The sequence below is a fragment of the Nicotiana sylvestris genome, chromosome 5 (assembly GCF_000393655.2).
Source record: "Nicotiana sylvestris chromosome 5, ASM39365v2, whole genome shotgun sequence".
NCBI classification, from domain to species: domain Eukaryota; kingdom Viridiplantae; phylum Streptophyta; class Magnoliopsida; order Solanales; family Solanaceae; genus Nicotiana; species Nicotiana sylvestris.
The window spans coordinates 124,678,277-124,701,477 of NC_091061.1; the positions used below are offsets into that span (position 1 = coordinate 124,678,277).

Consider the following 23,201-nt stretch of genomic DNA (forward strand, 5'->3'; position numbering starts at 1 on the left):
TGTTATTGTAAGCTTTTTCTCTTGTTCATCAAAATTGTCCAATGTGTGCCCAGATCGAGGGTGAATGCTTCCCTAAGGATGGAATCATCCTCTTCGCGTGGTTTTAATTTACTATATCTTTACTGGTCCACTCAATTTATCATTTTGTAACAAATTAATCTGCATATCCTTAAAACCACTTACAGATTTAACTGTTATCCGATTTTGAGGGTAAACAATAATTTGCAGCTCTTGTACTTGTGTAATGACAAGCTTGTTGTCTACCATCTTATAGTCCAAAAATTTGCTGCAACAAACTTCTTCAAACTGGCATCCTCGGTTTTATACTCCTTTTCCAATGCATCATATAGTTCTTTCGAAGTTTCCACATTACTATAGCCATTGTAAAGATTATAGTAATTTGAAATTAATCCCAAAAAATTTTGGGCTTTTTCGCCAGAGCCGGTGGTGGCACAGAACAACTGTAAGGAAAATTTGTGGGAAAGTTCATGCATTTATAGCCAGAAAGTTGAGTATATCGAAGAGTTGCAACTCTTCATTTTAAGGCTTATGATGACCCAAAAGGTCATCACTTGCTTTTAATTAAATTTTGTATCTCCGGGACCTTGAAAACCTCATTTAGAGTCGCCTCAATTTGCGTGCACAGTCCGAGCATGTAGCCGGAAAGCTTAAATATGAAATTCTATGAAAAATAATAAAATTTGGTTATAAAATGAGTTAATTTGACTTCGGTCAACGTTTTTGGTAAACGGACTCAGACCCGTGATTTGACAGTCCCGTAGGGTCTGTAGGAAAATATGGGACTTGGGCGTATGCCCAAGATCAAATTCCGAGGTCCCAAGCCCGAGAAATGAATTTTTAAAGAAAATTATTTTTTGAAATTGCTTAAGGAAATTTAAAATGAAAATCAATTAGAATGTGATGGTATCGGGCCCGTATTTTGGTTCCAATACCCGATACAGGTCTTATATATGATTTAAGACATTCCTATAAAATTTGGTTAAAAACGGATATCATTTGACGTGATTCGGACCTAAATTGCTAAAGTTGATACTTTATGAAATTTGAGAAAAGTTCTTGATTTTGAGGATTAATTCGTTGTTATTGAGGTTATTTTAGCAATTTGATCGCAAGGATAAGTTCCTATGATGTTGTTGAGTTAGAACGTATGTTTGGTTAGGAGCCCCGAGGGCTCACGTGTGTTTCGGATATGTTTCGGGAGGTTTTTTAGAACTCAAAAGTTGCATGATTTTGGCTGTTCAGTGCCCAGGGATTTTACCCTTCGCGTTCGTGTGGTCCCTCTCACAAACACATAAGGCGAAAATCCCAGGTGCCCAATTTCTTCTTTGCGAACGCGAAGGTTGAGACGCGAACGCGAAGCTGAGGGGGGATCCTTCGCGAACGCGTCCCTCCACTCGCGAACGCGTGAGGTTCTAGGGAGGGGTTACCTTTTTGTTCATCGTTAACGCAACCACTGGCCCGCGAACGCATAGGCTTGAGGAGCCAAAGCTCTGCGAATGCGAGCCTTGTTCGCGAATGTGAAGGTCTAATAGGCCTGACTCATCGCGAATGCGATGGGTCTGTCGCGAACGCGATGAGTATTCTTGCCCAGTTATTTTAAAAGACCCAAAACAGTAGCATTACGGAATTTTCATAAAAGTTCATAAACCCCTTCTTCTCAAAGCTCTTAGGCGATTCTTGAAGCAATTGTTCACCATAATCTCTTGGGTAAGTAATCTTTAACTTGTTTTCTTCCATTTTTATCAACACCCACTAGATTTCTAGGCCTAAAACATGATATTAAGGGTAGAAAATTAGGGATTTGGGTAGAATTAAGGTTTTTTGGTTATTTATGATTTAGACCTCGTTTTGGAGTCGGATTTGAAAACAAATTATATATTCAGGCTCGTGGATAAATGGGTGATCGGATTTTGGTTCGAACCTCGTGTTTTGACCAAGCGGGCTCGATGTCGATTTTTGAATTTTGGGGAAGAATGATTGGAAAACTATAATTAGGCATTGGATTTGAACTGTTTAGCATTTATTGATGTTATGAAGTCGATTATGTATAGATACAATTGATTGGGAGCCAAATTCGAGAGGAAAGGCGGTAATTGAGGATTGAGTTGCCGTGGAAGTTTGAGGTAAGTGTTCGGTCTAACCTTAGCTTGAGGGATTAAGAGTTGAGTCCTATTTGCTATTTGTTTCTTGTTGAGTACGACGTATAGGCATGGTGACGAGTATCTATACGTTGGCGTCGAACATGACCGTGAGTCTTTAATTGATACTTATTGTATTCTTGAATGATACTATGGTTGCAATAGTGGGTAAAATCCTTGATATTGAGCAAAGACTTAGTTTATTTTCATGGAATCTATTTGTGACTGAGTAATGGTGATAACTGAGGTAATTAGGAGTTGAGTTGAGATTGGTTATAGATGATTCTCCCTTGCCGGGACGTATGTACTTGTACCATTGTGTTCCTTTGCCGGGATAGTATAGCTTATTGTTGATCCCTTGCCGAGACGGTTATTATGACTATTGTTGACTGTATTTTTGGAACGGGTTGCGCGCCGCAACAGTTATATATATATATGGATCGGGTTGCACGCCGCAATATTTTATTATATGGATCGGGTTGCACACCGCAACAATGATATGTTGGATCGGGTTGCACGCCGCAACAATTATTATATGGATCAGGTTGCACGCCGCAACAATTATTATATTGGATCGAGTTGCACACCGTAACAGTTATATATATATATGGATCGGGTTGCATGCCGCAACAGTGTTAAATGATAAGGGATGGGGTTGCGCGCCGCAACAGTAGTATTATTGTATTATTGTAGATACTGTATTGTCCTTTCATATTTATATTTAGTTTCTGTTAGATTGATATGTTCCCCGAAGCATGTACCCCCTCCCTTTTAAACTGCTTATTACTTGTTTATTTTTTCGCCATGTATTATATAACTGCACAGGTTTATCTGGAGTCTGGTCCTAGCCTCGTCACTACCTCTTCGGGGTTAGGCCAGACACTTACCAGCACATGAGGTCAGTTGTGCTGATGCTACACTCTGCACTTATGTGCAAATACCGGAGCAACATTTGGTCAGCAGTAGTAGGGAGGCCAGCCTTCAGTCCATCGAGATTCTGAGGTAGTCCTGCTGGCGTTCGCAGGCACGTCGTCTCTTCTGTCAGTATTATGTTCTGTTATCACTTGTACTCGAGATAGACTATGTTCCTTCTTTCAGACACTTATATGTAGTAATCATAGATAGTCCGTGGATGTTGTGACACCAGTTTCTGGGTAGAGGCATGTGTTGGTTTTCGAAACATTTTAGTTTTATATTTATTTAAGTCTTCCGCTTAAATCTCATATTCCGCTGTTATTTAAATGTGTATTACTTGTTAATGTAAATGGTAAGAAGATTTAAAACAAAAGAGTTAATGATTTCTAAGTTCATGACTTGCCTAGCTTCTATGAGTAGGCGCCATCACGACCCCTGATGGTAGGAATTCCGGGTCGTGACAAGGCTGCAACTCAAAGTACCGTTACATAAACGACTAATTTGGTTTAAATAATATTGCGTTAATATTAATATTAACAAATAAACTTGATCAAAAAAGTTAATCAACAAAAAAATTAATCAATTAAATCATTTATCCAAATCCGAAGATGAGTCGAGCGATAACGATGGCGCGAGGCTTGTCTTCTTCTCAACTCTTTAAGAGATAGAAGAAATGCAATTGTATATATACTCATCAAAACTCTTTTCCTCCTCTAATATGGAACAATGTCCCTCTGTCAAAAAGGAAAATTCAAAATTTCATTTTTCATCTTTAAGAGATTGCGTAGTTTAGGGTCATCATCTATACGGGGTGTTTCTTTACCTCCAGTGAGTTCTACTCCTCCTTCTAGAACTAGGGGTTCTCTTTCACATAGATCTTCATCTAGAAGTAAAGACTCTAATGAACCGTTCGTGAGCCTTTAGTAGATGAAATTGTTCCTTCTGAACTATCTTTTTACATTGATAGAGAATCGATTAGAAACCAAGTTTCTTCTATGTCTTCTTTAGATCGTGCTGATGTTTACCCTACTCAAATTACTAAAGGTTTAATCTCTGTTGTTCGTAGGGATTTCCATTGGAGACCTGACTTTCCTATCATAATTCCCAATGCAAACCAAAGAATTACATCTTACTTGACCGGATTAACTTTTGTGTATACATATCCCTTTATGCTGAATTTTAAACCCCCCATTGATCCTATTATCATTGAGTTTTGTCATTTTTTCAAGGTTTTTCTACGAAAGATTGGCCCCATTGTGTGGAGGGTTGTTGCTTATTTAAGGCACTTAACAAGGCGGGCTAATTTGCCTTTTATTTTTTTCCATTTGATCCATCTCTACTCCCCTAAGCTTTTCCGACATGTGATCTTCACTTTAGTGGCAAGAAGTAAGAGAGTGCTAGTTAGCCCTGAGGATGACAAGGACCGTGACTGGTATTCCACATTTGTTGCTGCCCATATTGTTGGTTTAGTAGGTGAAAAAAATGTACCATTCCCTGAAAAGTGGAATTTTGCACGTAAGTTTTACTTTCGCAATTTTCCTTTTTTTTTGAAATGGTTTATTTTTCCTGTTGCTATTTAACTTTCTCTTTTTTCCGCAACCATGGGAACTGTTGACGAGATTCCCAATTTCCGTGGTTGGGTAGAGAAGTTATTGATTGTTGCTCCGATGGAAGGTAGATCTTGGAAAAATCTTTCACACAGGTTTAGTTGGAAGGTTAAAACTCATGGTAAATGTTTTACCCCCTTCCTTTTCATATTTTCATTCATCTTTCCCTTAGAATTTGTTTGACCCTTCTTTTTATCAGGGTTTCCCATATGTAGTATAAGTGCTGAAGCAGTCGCGGCTTCCAGAGTTTCTTTGGAAAGAGCTCAAGAGATAATCTTGAGTTCTTCATCGAAAAGGAAGGCTGATGCGACCCGGGATTCTGAGGAGGAAGAGGAACAGGATGGAAGTTTCTTGGTTAAAAGGCCACGGGCTAGAAGACGCATTTTTTTAGATGATGAAGCAACTCCTCCCCATTTTGTTCCCATAACTGAGCCTGTTGAAGCCACCTTGGTGAGTTCTGATGATGATACTTCTGCAGTAGCTCGTGACTCTGATGATCAGCTTTTTTCTCGTGGGTTTGATAGTGAGAACCTGGATTTAGTTTTTGATAAAGTACCCCTTGCCTCCTTTACCATGTCTGTCCCTATGGTGCATTCTTTTGCCAGTTATTTCTGCTACTGTTTCTGCTCTGCCCCAAGCTGTTATGACTTCCTCTACAGTTCGTACTACTACCATTCCTCGTACTAAGGTTGGTTCTTCAAGTGGAAGTGGAGCAATGAAGCAGATTACCATTGAGGTCCCTGCCGATGGTAATCTTTTGAAAAAGTCAGGTCGGGCTGACGTATGGTTGAAACCCTTGATCGGTCTAGTCGAAAAGTCCAAGCTTGACAGTCACGGCTCTTTGACTTGGATGAATGATATAGTGCAATCGTCATTGAAGGTATTTGCTTCTGTTTACACTTTATTCCATTCTCTTTTTTTTATATTAAGGTTCTTACCCCTTTTTCCTTTTTTAGATCAATCTTATTGGCACAGAGATGATGAAGAGGGTTTCTCATACGGAGAAGTTAATGCTTGATTATCAAACTGGAGCAGACAATTAGAAAGAGCAATTTGAAAGTCTACAGCTTGAGATGGAAGTTCTAGAATAAAACAAGTGTACCTTAGAGCAGCAGCTAAGAGTTATGGCATCGGAGCTAGCAGTTGAGAAGGCTTCTTCCAATCAGGCTGGCAAGGATAAAAATCTCCTTGAGACATCTTTTTCCGAGCAACTCTCCAAAGCCAGTGAATAGGTTAGAGGATTGAGAGCTTTGCTGAACGAAAAAGAAGTCTATGCAGGTGTACTTGTTCAGACACTCACCCAGACCCAAGAGGATCTTCATGTATCTTCTGATAAGGTCAGATTTTTGGAAAGTTCACTTGCCCCTTTGCAATCCTCTTATGATGCTTCTTTGGTCGAGAAGGAAGAGCTCAAAAATGGGATTGACCAATGGGAAAAGGATTATAAAGCTCTTGAGGACAAAACTGCTATTGAAGTGAGTTGGGATATTTTAAATACACGCCATGATACCCTAGTGGAGGCTAGCCAAGAAGGTTTTAATTTAGATACTGAGCTGGCTAAGATAAAGGAAACCAATGAGAAAACTCAGTAAGACCAAAGTTTTTCTTCTACCATGGCTTATACTCCTGAGTATATTGAAGCTAATGTAGGCGCGGTAGATGTCCCAACTCCTTCAAATCAAATCAAGATTGTTGATGATGTTGTTTTAGACTCTTCTTCTGCTCCCCAGTGAAAGTTTATGAAGTTCCTTTTCTTTTTTTTTCTTGGTGGAATGTGGTTTTAACCCTGGTCCCATTTGGGGGTTCAGTTTTTTGGAATGACAAGTCCCCGGACATTTTGGGGAATTTTGTAAAAATATGACAATCAGTGTATGACTAAGCTCATATTTAGTCTTAATGTTATAAAGTTTTTGTTTCAACTTAATTATCTTGAGTTTCTATTTTACTCTTTTTTCCTTGTTTCATTATATAAATTCAAGGTCTTGCTTTTTAATTTGTGGGTTTTCGTCTTACCCTTTTTGCATTTTTTAATAAAATTCTTTACTAACTTCATATATCTTTGAATCAGACATGAAATTATAAAAGAAGACCCTTTTATATATGACACTTAATGAAGAAGACGTCCCAACTTCATAATGGTGTAAATATACGGAAAAAAATAGGAACACGCATGTTTCTTGAAATTACTTTGATAAAGTTTTCATTTGAACTTTGTTAAGTTTAAATAACATCTTACATGTATTTAAATATCTTCTATTTCTTTTCCGTAGCTATTTTCTTTACAACAGATTTGCAAAAAAGGAAAGAAAATCCAAGGGTTTTTTATAACCCATGGCTAAATACTGCCTTTAACCTAAACGTCATAAGATTTTGAAATCTATATGAAGGTTTTTTGATTGGCTTGCATTATTGGCTCGTGATTTTGCTCTGAACTTGATATACTTGATGAGTAGACTTTTGGGCTTGACTTGAACTTTAATTGTTTTTAGTCTTCTTTGCCTTCTTTACACATATATCATATGTATACTATATAGTCCCCCAAGTGTTTGACCTTTGAAGTATGAAATCTCGAGCACTTGATTCTTCCTTCCATGTGGTCCTTTTCCGAAAAAGGAAAACATACATGACTTGGAGGTACGATTTTAGATGAAGACTGCTTAACCCATTTAAATTTCCATCAGAATAGTTGTAACCCTGGACTAGGAATTATGTTCTTTCCACGTGTCTTTTCAGGTCGTAATTCATCATTTAGTGCGGGATAGCTTTTTGCCTATCATCTAAAATCGTTAGTAAAATTTTAACAATTCAAAAATAAAAGTTATTAATGAGGATACCTGCCCGTGGGTATTTCTTTTCCTTAAAAATAGTATCTCTTTAGATGAACATCTGATGATCTGGCCAGTAGTCTCATGAGTTACCGCTCTGTTTTCCTCATTTCCGCTTCTTGATGTTTTGTGTATCCTTGTTATATGGTATCGGGTTGGTCGGATCGAGTTCGGAAAGGATTTGGTAAAGTTGGAGACGCTTAGTCTCTTTAGAGTGAGTTTAAGTTGGAAAAGTCAACCGAATATTGACTTGTGTGTTAGAGGTCTTGGATGTGAGTTCTGATGGTTCGGTTAGCTTCGGGGGGTGATTTGAGACTTAAGAGCGCGATCGGAATAAGTTTTGGAGGTTCGGAGTAGATTTAGGCTTGAATTGGCGAAGTTGATATTTTGACGATTTTCGGTTGGTAGGCGAGATTTTGATCTAGGGGTCAGAATGGAATTCCCGAGAGTTGCAGTAGTTCCGTTGTGTCATTTGGGATGTGTGTGCAAAATGTTAGGTCATTCAGACGTGTTTTGGTTGGGTTTTTTTTATCAAAAGCGGAATTCAGAAGATTTTTAGAAACTTAGGCTTGAAGCCGATGTATTTTAGTTGATTTGATATTATTTGAGGTGTTTTGAAGATTGGAACAAGTTTTAATAAGGTTTTGGGATGTGTTGATTCCTTTGGTTGAGGTCCCGAGGGCCTATGATGAGTTTTGGGTGGTCAATCGGACCAATTCATGAAGTTGGAACCTGCAGAAAATTACTGGTCAGTGCTGCAGAAAAGTGACCTTCGCGTTCGCGAGAGGGTCCTCACGTTCGCGAAGAGTCCGTCGAGGAAGGTGGGAATTAAGCCTTCGCGTTCGCGATGAGTTCTCCCCGTTCACGAGGGGCTGGGCGTAGGTGCATCACGTTCGCGGGTGTGTAGTCACGTTCGCATAGAAGGAAATGAGAGGCTGAGCTTCGGTGGAATTAACTCATCGCGTTCGCGATGGATGGAACGTGTTCGCGAAGGTCCGTCTCGGTAAAGCATCGCGTTCGTGAGGGTTTAGTCGCGATCACATAAGAGGAAAATTGGTCAAAGTTAATTTGTGCTTCGCTAACGCGAGGCTTTGACCGCCTTCGCGAAGAAGGAATTTAGGCCTGGGCAAAAGGTTTAAAAGGTCGTCTTGTCCGCGAATGTGGGGTTATTTCCTTCCATTGTTGGTCATTTTTGGAGATTTTTGAAGGGGGTTTAAGAGGGATTAAAGGGGAATCACTTGGAGGTAAGATTCTTGGACTTAAAACTCGATTCTAATGTGAATTCCACCTAAATAATCATGGAAAATAAGCCAAAAATTGAAGATCTAGGGCTTGGAAATTTAGACCTTTGATTGAGGATTTGAAGGACCATTTGAGGTCAGATTTTAGAACTTTTGATATGTATGAACTCATGGGGGGATAAGGAATCTATTGGTGTAAAAATTATCAAATTCCGAGATGTGGGCCCAAGGGTCGGGTTTTGGTAATTTCGGGATTTGTGTCGTATTTTGATTGTTTTCGCTTGGGCTTCATTCCCTTAGCATATTTTGACATCCTCGTTCTGATTTTGGATAAATTTGATGCGATTGGAGGCCGATTCGAGGGGAAAAGGCGTCGCGAGCTAGAGATTTGACCGGTTCGAGGTGAGTAATGATTGTAAATGATGTTCTAAGGGTTTGAAACCCCGGATTTGCACATTGTAGTGCTATATTGAGGTGTGGCACACGCTTGATGACGAGCGTGGGGTCGTACACTATTGGGGATTGTGACTTGGTCTCTACCGATTGATGAATTTACCGTGTATTTGACTAAAATCTATTTGCTATCATCATTACTTGGGCTGAATGCCATATTTGGGCTTCGTGCCAACTATTTGAACCCTTTGGGAATTTTTACTGGTATTTTCTCACCGTTTTGACTTTATACTTGAACTCAGTCATGTTATATTTTACTATTTTTCGTACTCAGCCATGTTTACTCTGTTTTAATACTTACATGATCTTTTAAATGATATTTTGGGCTGAGAAACATGTTTTACTACTGCTTGAGTAGCTTGTGAGGATTTTGACTAAGTAAGGCCGAGGGCCTACGTTGTAAGGAAATATTTGATACTGATTATGAGGCAGAGGTCCTGAGATATGTATGTTACGAGGTGGCTTGATTAATATGAGGCCGAGGGCCTAGTGATGACGCCACGAGGTGGCTTGATATTGCGCTTGCGCCGTAAGGGGCCCCTCCAGGAGTCTGTACACCCCCAATGAGTGCAAGTACCCATTGTGATGTGAGATTTAGCCCGAGGGGCTGGTATTGTGATCTGAGATTTGAGCCCGAGGGGCTGGTATTATTCTGAGATGTTGTCCGAGCGACGGATTTGTTGATACTATGCCTGAGGGGTGAACCTTTATGTATTTACTTTTCATAATTGACTGCCAATTACTTGTTTAATTGTAGAAAAAGGCTTTTTTTCATGAAGTTAAATTTGAGTTAAAGTATTTTTACCTATCTTTCACTAGTTTTACTATTTTTAATAGTTTTACTGCTTCATTATAACATGCTTTGTGCCTTACGTGATTTCCTGCTTTCAGTCTTTATTTATGATTATTACTCACTAAGTCGGAGTACTCACTTTACTCCCTGCACCCTGTGTGCAGATTCAGGCGTATCTGGTTCCGCTCCCGAGTGCTGATCATTTCCAGCTTCAGGCGGATCCGAGGAGTCTTTAGGTAGCTATTGGCGTTCGCAGCCCGGAGCTCCTCCCTATCTTATCTATTTATGTCTTTAGTTTTTGTATTAAAATCTGTAGTTGATTTGAAGTCTTCCGTGTTGTTAGATGCTTGTGACTTGTGACACCCCTGTATCGGGCTGTGTTTGGGCTGTATTCCGCATATTATACTATCTTTTGCTTAGACTTTGGTTTATTTACTCATGCTTAGGCTGTTTATTACTGATTAACTATTTAAAAAAGTGAATTGGGTTTAATTGGCTGGCCTTGTCTTCACGAGAGGCACCATCATGACCATGTTCGGGTTTAGGGTCGTGACAGAACAACATTCCAATTTGAAGGTAGAATCTTGCCATCCAGAGTTTCAAGTTCGTATGCTCCTTTTCCTGCGATACCATGTATCTTATAAGGTCCTTCTCAAGTTGGACTTAACTTTCCTGCATTAGCTGCCCTCATGGAATGGAAAACCTTCTTGAGTACGAAGTCCCCAATCTTGAAGTATCTGAGACGAGCTTTTCAGTTATAGTATCGCTCCATAACTTGTTTTTGCGATGCCATCCTTATTAATGCAGCTTCCCTCCTTTCTTCAAGTAAATCCAGGTACTCACATCTCTTCTTCATTTGCTTCCTCAGTAGCTTGTGTATATCTTGTACTTGGTTCCCCTATCTCGACTGGAATTAAGACTTCAGCTCCGTATACAAGTGAGAACGGTGTTTCCCCCGTACTTGTTTTTGCGATTGTTCAATAAGACCATAAGACTCCAGGTAACACCTCTGGCCAATTGCCTTTAGATTCCTCCAATATTTTCTTCAAGTTATTGATAATGACTTTATTTGTTGATTCAGCTTGTCCATTACCCACCGGATGATAAGGCGTTGAAGTAATCCTTTTAATTTGCCAGCTTTGAAAAAATTCTATGATTTGCGTGCCTATAAATTGCGGGCCATTGTCATATACGATTTCCTTTGGTACCCTGAATCGGCATATGACGTTTTGCCAAATGAAATCTCTGACCTCTTTTCCGCGTACCTGTTTAAAAGCTCTTGCATCTACCCACTTAGTAAAGTAATCAGTGAGTACTAACAAAAATCTTACCTTGCCTTTAGCTTGCGGTAGTGGACCCATGATATCCATCCCTCATTTCATAAAAGGCCACGGTGCAATGACCGGATGTAATAATTCAGCAGGTCGATGCATGTTGTTCCCGTATCTTTGGAACTTGTCACATTTAGCCACAAAATATTTCGCGTCTTCTTCCATTTTTGGCCAGTAATAGCTGGCTCTAATCATGGTTTTTACTAAAGATCTTCCTCCTGCGTGATTTCCACAATGTCCCTCGTGTATTTCTCTCATCACATACTCTATTTGAGAAGTCCCGAGGCATCTTGCTAGAGGACCACCGAATATTTTACGATAAAGATTGCCTTGCTTTAAACTGTATTGAGCAGTTTTTTTACGAAGTGCTTGAGCCTTTTTCTTATCTTCAGGTAAAATTCCATACTGCAAAAAAGTGACAATCTCGTTCCTCCAATACCAAGTTAGATTATTGAAATTTACCTCGTTTTTGTCTTGATCAAGTACTGAATGAAGTAAATGAATTACAGAAGCATTTTCGTCATTTGTTACTTCTGCAGCAGATGCAAGATTAGCTAGGGCGTCAGCCTCTGCATATTTCTCTCTTGATATCTGTATGACTTTCCAAGTTTGAAATTGCATGACCAAATCTCGTGCCTTTTCCAGGTATTGATGCATCCTTGCCTCTCTGGCTGTATAAGTCCCCAACATTTGGTTAACTACGAGCTGTGAATCACTTTTAATTACGACCTGTTCTATGCCAACCTCTCGTGCCAGTTCTAAACCTGCAATCACAGCTTCATATTTTGCCTCATTGTTAGTAATAGGGTGACAGTTTATTGCTTGTCGTATGGTTTCTCTCGTGGGTGGTACCAAAATAATACCTAAACCTGACCCTTTTACATTCGATGAACCATCAATAAATAAGGTCTAAGTTCCTGGATTAGACTCGTTAAATACATGCAGTTCTTTTTCTGCTTCTAGTTGTATCCCTTAACTAAAATCTGCCATATAATCTGCTAAAACCTGTGATTTTATTGCAATTCTAGGTTGATATGTAATGTCATATTCACTTAGTTCTATGGCCCACTTGGCTAATCTACCTGATAACTCTTGTTTATGCAATATATTACGCAAGGGGTAGGCGGTTACGATAGAGATGAGATGACATTGAAAATAAGGTCTGAACTTCCTAGATACCATAATTAACGCAAGTGCAAGTTTTTCTAGATGAGGATACCGAGTTTCAGCATCTAATAATGACTTGCTAACATAATAAATCAGAGACTTTTTACCTTGGTCTTCTCGAACTAACACATCACTTACCACTACTTCTGAAACAGCAAGGTAGATGAGTAGTTTATCCCCATCTTTTGGTTTTGCAAGCAACGGTGGATTTGACAAATATACTTTCAAATTTTTAAGTGCTTGTTGACATTCTTCAGACCATTCAAATTTATCCTGCTTTTCTAGGGCTGAAAAAAACCTGAAGCATTTTTCTGATGATTTTGAAATAAATCTTCCCAAAGCTGCTATTCTTCCTGTCAGTCTTTGTACTTCTTTTTTACTTGTCAGTGTATCAGGAATTTCTTCAATAGCTTTAATCTGCGCGGGATTTACTTCAATGTCATGGTTAGAAACAAGAAATCCCAAGAACTTACCTGACGAAACTCCAAATGCACATTTCTCAGGGTTTAATTTCATGTTAAGTTTACGAAGAATCTGAAATGTATTAGACAAGTGTTGGATATGATCCCCTGCTTGTTGTGACTTGACCAACATATCATCTATATAGACCTCCATGGTTTTCCCTAGATGTTATTGAAACATTTTGGTCACCAACCTTTGATACGTGGCTCCAGTATTCTTGAGACCGAATGACATTACTTTGTAACAGTAAGTCCCCCTATCTATTATAAATAAAGTTTTTCCTTCATCTATAGGATCTATTTTTATCTGATTATACCCTGAATATGCATCTAAAAAACATAACAATTCATATCCTGCAGTAGTATCAATTAGTTGATCTATATGCGGTAATGGAAAAGAATCTTTAGGACAAACTTTATTTAGGTCAGTATAGTCTACACAAACTCGCCACTTACCATTCTTTTTAGGTACTACTACAGTATCAGCTAACCAATTTGGATATTTTACCTTGCGGATGGACCCAATTCTTAGAAGTTTTTGTACATCATCTTGAATCACCTGATTTTTGAAAGATTGTTGCTTTCTTTTCTTTTGTTTGACAGGTGGGTATGATGGATCTTCAATTAACTTGTGGGTCATCACTTCCGGAGGTATTCCTGCCATATTATAATGGGACCAGGCAAAATAATCCACGTTAGTTTTCAAAAATTTAGTCAACTTACCTTTCATTTATTGGCTTAGGTTGGCCCCAATGTAGACTTTCCTTTCAGGCCAGGGTGCAAATAGTACTACAACTTCCAATTTCTCAATCATTGTTTTGATGTTTTCATTTTCCTCTGGCTCTTAGATTGTATCAGGCCTCGAGTCTACATCTATTCGCTCGTGCTCAGTTGAGGCTTGTGTTGCAGCATCCTCAACTGGATTCTGTGATTGCTATTTCTTTTCGTTTTTTGTGCTCGAATCTGCTACAGAATTAATGCTTCTAGATGCTTGTTGGTCACCACGAATTTGCCGTATTCCCCATTGTGAAGGGAATTTAATAACTTGATGCAAAGTCGATGGAACAACTTCCATTTCATGAATCCATGGTCTACCAAGAATCATGTTATAAGCCATATCCATTTCTACCACTTGAAATTGGTGTCTTTGACTACTCCTTCAGCGAATGTGGTGAGTGTTATCTCGCCTTTTGTTACGATGCTCGAGTTGTCAAAACCGAACAATGTATGAGCCTTGGGTATCAACTTATCATCAGCTTGCATCTTATTTACCACTCTTAATAGAATGATATTTATAGAACTACCTAGATCAATCAAAACTCGTTTCACGTTAGTGTCATGTACAAGTAAAGATATTACCAGTGCATCATTATGTGGGGTTAGCACGCCATCTGTGTTTGTATCATCGAAGGTAATATTATCTTCTTCCAAAATTTGCCGAACTCGCTTCCCGTGTGTAACCGTTATTTTTGACACCTTCCTCGCTGCTGTTACACCATAGATCTCTTCTTCCCCGCTTATGACATTAACCGTTCTTTTTGGTGAAGGGGGTTTTGGAGGCTCATGTCTATTTTTCATATATGCCTGCTTTCCCTTTTCACTAAATAATTCAGTCAAATATCCTTGTTTCAATAAATGTTCTACTTCACCTTGCAATAATCTACAATCCGTCATTTTGTGACCGTGATCGTGGTGAAACTCGCACCAAAAATTAGGATTATGCTTGTTCGGATTTGATCTAATTTCTCTTGACCATCTACCTTGTCGCCCATATTTCTTAAAACAGCCACCAATTCGGATGTGCTAACATTAAAATTGTAACCTCCGATTTTTGCCTTCGTGCTTCTGTCAATATCACGCAATTCTTGTGTGTTTCGTTCTTTTCCGAACCTTGATAATGAACCTGATTCCCTATCTCTTGATCTATGATCGTACTTTGGATTTTCCTGTTTTGAACGTGAGTCTCTTCCCGCTGGTCCCATGTAAGGCTCGTACCTATTTTACCAGATATTTTTTCAGTTTCAGTTTACCTTGAACTTACCTTTTCATCCCTTCAAGATTGAATGATGGTATCTTCTTCTATCCGCAGCTTCGTGCTATATCTATTGTAAACATCATTCCAAGTTGTAGCTGGAAATTCTCGTAAACTTTCCTTGAGTCTTCTTTTGGCTTCTGAACTTTTTTCATTTAGATTGCTGGCAAACACCATAGCTGCCCAGTTATCTGGTACATGTGGCAACGTCATCCTTTCACGCTGGAACGTGTCTACGAATTTCCTGAGTAGCTCTGTATCTCCTTGCTTTATTTTGAAAATGTCTTCCATTCTTTTCTCAACTTTTTGAGCTCCCGAGTGTGATTTGATGAATGAATCTGAAAGTTCAGCAAAAGAATCTATAGAATTTTTGGGTAGAAAAGAATACCATGTTAATGATCCCTTACTGAGTGTTTCTCCGAATTTTTTGACCAATACTAATTCAATTTCTTGCTTGGTCAAGTCGTTGCCTTTTACGCCAGTTGTAAATGCAGTCACGTGATCCCGCAGATTAGTTGTTCCATCATATTTCGGAATATCAGACATCTTTGAATTTCTTCGGAATTGGTTGAGGAGCTGCACTTGGTTTCCAAGGTTGTTGTGAGTATTTGTCCATATCTATTCCCTTGACTACAGGCGGTACCCCAGGTATTTGCTCTATGCGATCGCTCTTCTCCTTGAGCTGTTTCTGCAATGTTAGTACTAAATTTGGTAAATCAAAATTGATTGGATTACCTGACCCTCCATCACGAGATTCGCTAGGAGTTCCTCCAATGCCCGAATTAACGAGTCCTGAGTGAGGATTTTCTAAGGTGTTGTTGTTTGGAGTTGATGTTGGCGGCGCAACTGGCAATTGGTTAGCGAAAGCCTCAAGAGTATTGCTAACTTGTTGAGCAATTAACTTTTTCAAAGCTTCGTTAATAGCCTCATCGTTTTCAAACTGATCGTTAGCATTTGATTGAGATCCATCAGGTGTTCCTTCTCGAGATTGTCGAGGAGAATTTCGTGGGGAAGAGACCGGGGTTCCATCGCCTTGCTGATTCTCCTAGAACTGACGGTCTCCTTGATTGTTGTCATTGACATTCGCCATGATTGATTTGACAAAAAAGGTTAATTTAGAAAGTAATAGATTATCAGATTCCCTGTAACGGAACCAATTTGTTTAACCAAAAATAAGAATTTCAGTCAAAGCTTGTTTTTAGAAGAACTCGGGTTACTGATAATCAAATAGAAATAAGATTAATTGATGTAAATAATAGCTGGATAAAAAGCAAAGTAAATCAGTATATTCCAATAGTATTTCGTGTCCTTATAAATGTTCATTCCTCACCTTTTATAGTTGTTTCTAAGTAATACGTTTCTTTCCTTCCATAGTGGAGTTATTACAGACAACTAATGACATTTAATGTAACGCTATAATTGACAATCGTAACTGTTCAGTACAGATTCTATAATGTTTTTTGTAATTAATGCTCATTAATTACCGATAATACGTATCTATACTCTTTTGCTATCTAGGTTCATTCTTCCGATGTTTTTTTAAATTATGAAGAGGTTCGAGCACCCATTCCTTCTGGTTTTCTTGGATCTTTGCCCGTATCTGTTAAAGCTCGTGCTTCTTCAACTATTCTTCGCCAACTGTCATTTCTTTACTGATCCATGTATCATGACATGTCATCACATAATTAATTCGATATATTAACTCGATTTTTTCCAATACAGTCATTTGATTAGCAACAAAGTTATCCGTGGACTATAATCAGATTATAATCTCACATTCAATGTGAGATAAATAATACAAAAATATTAATACTTATATTCATATTAGCTAATATCCGTAATCAAACATTGGATAAATATAATCCCCTAAGTGCACTTGCATTAATGTTTTCGCATACAGAAAAATGCATTTGATTTTGTACCAAAGAAAAAAAAGGAAAAAAAAAGGTAAATTTCTTGTTCTGAAGAATCAATCTCCTAAATACCCCTCAAGGGTTAACAACTTAACATTACTTTGGTTTTAATATGTGTAGTCGCTTTAATCCTACAGCTTTAGTGCAATGTATTCAACGAGATGTAAGATCCAACTTGGCAACTCATATGTGAATAAATTCCCTTTTCTCACCAAAACAAAAAATGAAAACGATGGAATAACACAAAACATTCTTTCTCATCTATCTTTCTAAAAAAATTGTTCTCTTTTGGGTTCTTTTCTCCCGTCACAAGAAGTTGTTACCAAATATTCAACCACATTATGGACTACATAGACACAAGGTATTTAGAGTTTTAGGCAAAATACATAAGTTGCCACCTGACCTATGGCCCAAATCCTCCTTACACACTTTTTGTGGACGATAATAATATTACACACGCAACCTTTCTAAAGTGTATCTAGTACACACCATCTTGTTGTTGACCAGTTTTTTAAAATATGTGTAATTTCACGCACCAATAATATCGTGTCACGTGTCAAAACAAAAAGAAAATACAATAAAATACCTAATTTACACCATAATTAAAATTTCTTCTTTAAAAAAAGAAAAAAGAAATAAAAAAGATCCCCCTTTCCCGCTTTTAGTAATTCCTTGCCCCCTGCCCCAACCCACTTAATCATCTTCTCCACAATCTTTCCACAATTAACGCCATAGTTAGTAGCACTGTGTCCCATTTTCTTAATATTGCCAATGGAGCTTGACTCTTAGAGATGAATAAGAGCTAAAGATGCCCATCTTCTTCTACAAAAAAGTTTTTTTTATTAAAATCATCATTGTCATAACAGTACCACTATCGCCATTAATTTTTAGAGCAAAATCCACAAACACTATAAACCCCCTTTTCAAACCCATTCAATTAAAAAAAATTGAAGTCAAAGAAAGAATCAACAGATCTGAAAATAAAATTATGAAAAAATATAGAGAAACTAGTCATTGATTTCATTAGCAGATCTGAAAGGGTTAAATCTCGGAGGAGATGACTAATAATTTAGAACTTGGATCTAGTTCTACAATTATTGTTTTGTTTTAGAGTTTAATCTATGGAGAAGACAAAGTGGGTGGCCGGGGGAAGAGGAAAACGTGTGGGGTGGTAGGGTGTGGAAAAGGGACCAAATTATTTGGAGATGAAATAGTTAAAAATAGAAAAGGAAGAATTGACTAAAAAAAGTTTAAAAGTAAAAAAGGCTGGACATATGGCGTTTAAGTAATGATTAAGACCCAAAAGTTTTGCATTCACTCGCCTCTTTTACGTGTAAAATACGCGCGCGCCATCTGTCAAATATGGTGTGTACTAGATACACTTTAGAAAGGTTGCGTGTGTAATATTATTATCGTTCACAAAAAGTGTGTAAGGGGGATTTGAGCCATAGATCAGGTGGCAACTTATGTATTTTGCCAAGTTTTAAGTTAATCTAACATAGTCTATTCACTAATTCTACTAATTCTATTCGCTTTGCATTTAATTCCGAAAGCTCAAATTATAGACCTCCGATTCAACTTGAAGGCATTTTATGCATTTCGTCTCATCCCTCGATGGTGATTTTGATTCGGCAACAAGGAACTTGCTAGATTTACCGCAATTGAAACGGAAAATAAAATACCAGTTATATCTTTTATTACATTGAAAACGAAGAATAAAAATTTTGTAATCTCTGAAACAACAAATACATATAGCAGTACAAAAAGCTAAGAGAACCATTCATTAGTATCTGGAACTGTATTTAACCCACTTGGAGAAGAAGATCCCAGTAAATCTTGGAAGCAATAACTGTCAATAGATTCAAGCCCATCAAGCATTAACCTATCCAAAAACCCATTATCCGACCCGGTTCTGATATCCAAAAACCCGTTATCTGACCCGCGACTGACATCCATTTCCACGTCATCCTCAACAGCCGCCGCCGCCGGGGGTTTTGCTTCCTCTTCCGGTTCAATCGCCGGCATGTGGCCTTCGAACAACGCCATGTGACCAAACAACTTGTCCTTTCGAGAAAAACTGGTACCACAAGAACACTTCCACTTCGTCTCTCCACAGTGCTTCAAATGGCTTTTCAAATCCGCGAGTACCGAAAAACTCTTCTTGTTGCAGCGCGTGCACGAGTACATCTTCGGACAGTGACTCCTCTTGAAGTGATTCTTCACGCAAATCGCCGATTTTAACGGCCGAAACTTGCTGTGCGATTTGTTCCGGCAACAACCAACAAACGGGCACGAAAACCTCCTATTCTTCGAACTTGATTCAATGCATTTATCGGGTTTTGCTAATGCTTCGGGTGTTTTGTACTGATTCCCGTGAGCTCTCATATGCATCCGCAAATTCGCATCTCGTTTGAATCCTTTTCCGCAAAAATCGCAGAAGTGAATGTGCTCCGCCAGTAGCTCCACCGCGTCCAGCTCAATAATCTCCCAATCGCCGCCGTCTTCTTCCTCTAAAACATCCATTTCAGAACCTCTCCGATCAAATTCTGAAAACGTTCGCTTGTGACTCGATTTTGGATTTATTTTCAGTTCCGGCGGATGCGGCGAATTATTTGGTGATTGGGTGGAGGAGAGAAGGGCGGCGCCGTTAACGATAATCTGATGAATGGCGTAGGTGATTTCGTCGGAGACCATGTTCATTTGGTGTTGACCAAGTAAAGTATTGGAGTTGACCGAATCTGAGAGGAATTTCTGGAGGGTATCCATTCGGGCTTGGACGGCGGAGAGGTTGAGAAGTGGAGCCCTAGGACCATCTCCGATCATAGGTGCGGCGGACATTGTGGTTAAAGGAGGCTTGGTTTTGGCCGGAGTATGACGTAAGTCACCGAAAAATGACATGTTGTGAATAATAAATTGAGAGAGCTGTAGGTATGTGGAAGATAATGATAGGGGTTCTTTTTTCGATTTTACGGTGGAAATGAAAGTGGGATTTTAATATTTTAGTGGCGTCGTCGCGATTGAAAAATTAGCGCGCACGTTTGAACGGACACGTGTCGAAAAGATACTTTGAGATAGACAAGATTAGTACTTTTTCTTTTCTTCTCTTTTCGGAGTAATCCTTAAAAAACGACAATAACACGATGGGTCAACGTCACTCATTTGTATTTCTTTTCCTAATGAAATTATGTCTCCAACTAAAAATGAATAGTAGAATTATAATATGAGCGGCATTAATCATTAAGAATAACTTCGTTCATATTTTTATAGTCTATAGTATATTTTTCATAATAAAATTTTAGTGTATTGGTATACTTAAGCACACGAAGAAGTTACTTATTGGTATTTACAATTTTTCTTGATGAAAGACCTAATTTTGTGTTTATGTTACATAACTATATGAATTATTCTTGAACTTCTTGGTTAATTCCCTAAATCACCAATATAAGTGTATTCGGGTAAGCTTTTATACAACAACAACTACCCAGTAAAATCTCACAAAGTGAGGTCTGGGGAGGGTAATGTGTACGCAGACCTTACCCCTACCCCGATAGGGCAGATAGGCTGCCCTCGGCTCAGAAAACAAAAAAAGATAATTCATTAGTAACTCCAGTAGAAACCGTAATAGTAACGAAGCATAACAATCAAAAGATAAATGACATGCAATAACAGTAACTAGTAACTAAGGCCCGAGGCTAAGATAAACAACAAAGATAGTGTGGATTCAACATAATCTGCAAGCCATCTAAGATCAACTCTAATCCAACCCCGCCTCACCCCCGGTATGAAGTAAGGAAAGCTCTACTATCCCCTAACCTATGACCCTAATGCTTGACCTCCAAACCTTCTTATCAAGGGTTATGTCCTCAGAAATCTGCAGTCGTACCATGACCTGCCTGATCACCTCTCCCCAATACTTCTTAGGCCTCCCTCTACCTCTTCTCGTACCCACTACCGCCAACCGCTCACATCTCCTCATCGGAGCATCAAGGCTTCTCTTCCGCACGTGCCCGAACCATCTGAGTCTCACTTCCCGCATCTTGTCATCCACAGGAGTCACGCCCACCTTCTTCCGAATATCTTCATTCCTAATCTTGTCTATTCAAGTGTGTCTGCACATCCACCTCAGCATCCGCATCTCTGCTACCTTCATCCTCTGGATAAGGGAATTCTTAACCGGCCAATACTCTGCCCCAAACAATATGGCCGGTCTAACCACAACTTTATAAAATTTACCTTTAAGAATCGGTGACACTTTCTTGTCACACAAACTCTAGATGCAAGCCTCCATTTCATCCGGCCCGTCACTTTCTTGGCACTTTCGGGTAAGCTTTTATATTTCTCGAAAAGAAATTGGCATTAGTAGAAAGTAAAAACTGCATCCTTTAATATTTGTAAACAATAATTTTCAACTGCGGATATACGACGCTCGATATCTATACTTTCATATGAACCTATATTTACTTCGAAATTTTATGTCTTTTCTTGTCGAATATTTTCCTTTTCTCTATGACGGTGTTGATTAAACATTTAATAATGAAAGAAAAACGTCTACAACTTTTGGTTTTTTAATATGAAATGATATTTCTCTATTAAACTAAAACTTTAACATTAATATATTTTTAAATATAAAAATTTATTATTTTTAGTAAATTAAAAAAATAGCACATAAAATGAAACAAAAGAATAGTAGTTAACAAAAGAAAATGCCGTTTTTAATCAACTTACGGGAGAAATTCTTGCAATGCAACAGCTGTCCTCGTAGTTAGTGGTGGCAAAGTCAGATAATTGAGCCACCGGCCAGTGGTGGCAGTCCATCGTTTAATTTTATATTCTTAATAAGTATTATTATTTATATAATAATGGTATGAAAAGGTTAAAATAAAGTAACTGATAAGTAAGAATTTATATAATGGGCCTCAACAAAATTTAGTTTGTTGTATTCTTATTATATACTCCTGTCGTTTGAATATATGATGAATCATTTTTTAGTTCATCCCAAAGAGAATAACAATCTTTATATTTAAAAATAAATTAATTTAAATTTGTTATTTTATTCTTAATAAATTAATTTATAATCAAATAAGTACCTATACATTATTTTAAATAATAGATATTTTATATTTAAGTTTAGTATTTAGTCAAACTCTACGGAGAGGTAAGGATTCTGTAGGCCCCATCATGTTGGGAGTGGACTTATAATAAATCATTTTTGGTTAGTATTATTGATGGATGCACTTACGAGAGCTTTACTTGTCGCCTTCCGACGGCATCGAGATTGAGGAACGAGACCCTACTCCGGGCTTTGGATCAAGGAACCCAACAACTTTCCCTGCATTATTACCAGCCAAAATACCTTACCACCCCTTAAATTTGACAAAGATTATTAGTTACAATATTAAATTATTCGTGGTCTTAATTACTTTCTCAACTTTACTTTTTGGAAGCCATTACTTTACTGAACGTTGATGTGGTAAAAAGTGTGGGTGCACTCGTTTGTCACGTGTATTTTTTTGTATATGTGACATTTTTTAAAAAATAAAATATATTTTTCGAATACAATTTATGATAAAACTTGAATAAAACTATATTATTTAGGCTAATTTTTTTTTTGGCTAAAAATAATAAAGTTTTAGTTTATCTTTTTTTTTTTGAATTTGACTTGATAATAAAGAGTTATACAACTGAAATAAATAGTCAAGGCATCTAAAAAGTTATAAAAATACATAGTTTGAAATTAATTATTTTGGCTATAATTTTTTATATAGCTCTAAATTATGGTGCATATATATATTTTGACTTGATATAAGGTTATTTTGGTAAACCGACATTGTATTCATGCTTTTATATATATATATATATATATATATATATATATATATATATATATATATATATATATATATAAGCATGAATACAATATCGGTTTACAAAAATAACCTTATATCAAGTCAAAATATATAGGATATAATTATGAGTTATTATTAAGCATAATAACTCATAATAAAAGGACATAACCGGATTTCTAGATATTAGCTTTATAATCCTATTAGTTTTAGGATATAATACTACACGTTAGGACATACATGATTACCTTTAGGAATCCTGTTAGTATAATTACTTTCGTGATGTCTAATTCATATAAAATTAATTAAGTAAATATCTTTAGTCCAGTAATCTTATTACTTTTAGGATACACCTTAAAAATTCCTATTTGATCCCTATTTACTTCTAGAAAAAAAATTTAAAAATATTTCATTTAGAACAAGTAAATATCTTCCATACACATTCTTCTTGGAGGAAGTTA

At 37.7% G+C, this 23,201-nt stretch overlaps 2 protein-coding genes across 2 annotated transcripts; both read right to left on the reverse strand.

Moving 5' to 3' along the window:
- Window positions 1-14,077: 14,077 nt before the first annotated feature.
- Window positions 14,078-14,626, reverse strand: LOC138869267 (uncharacterized). The gene has a single exon (XM_070146870.1). The coding sequence runs from the start codon at window positions 14,624-14,626 to the stop codon at window positions 14,078-14,080; it is 549 nt and encodes a 182-aa protein (XP_070002971.1).
- A 3,932-nt stretch (window positions 14,627-18,558) lies between these two features.
- On the reverse strand, window positions 18,559-19,908 carry LOC104242717 (protein SENSITIVE TO PROTON RHIZOTOXICITY 1-like). The gene has a single exon (XM_009797794.2). The coding sequence runs from the start codon at window positions 19,793-19,795 to the stop codon at window positions 18,665-18,667; it is 1,131 nt and encodes a 376-aa protein (XP_009796096.1). The 5' UTR covers window positions 19,796-19,908; the 3' UTR covers window positions 18,559-18,664.
- Window positions 19,909-23,201: the final 3,293 nt, after the last annotated feature.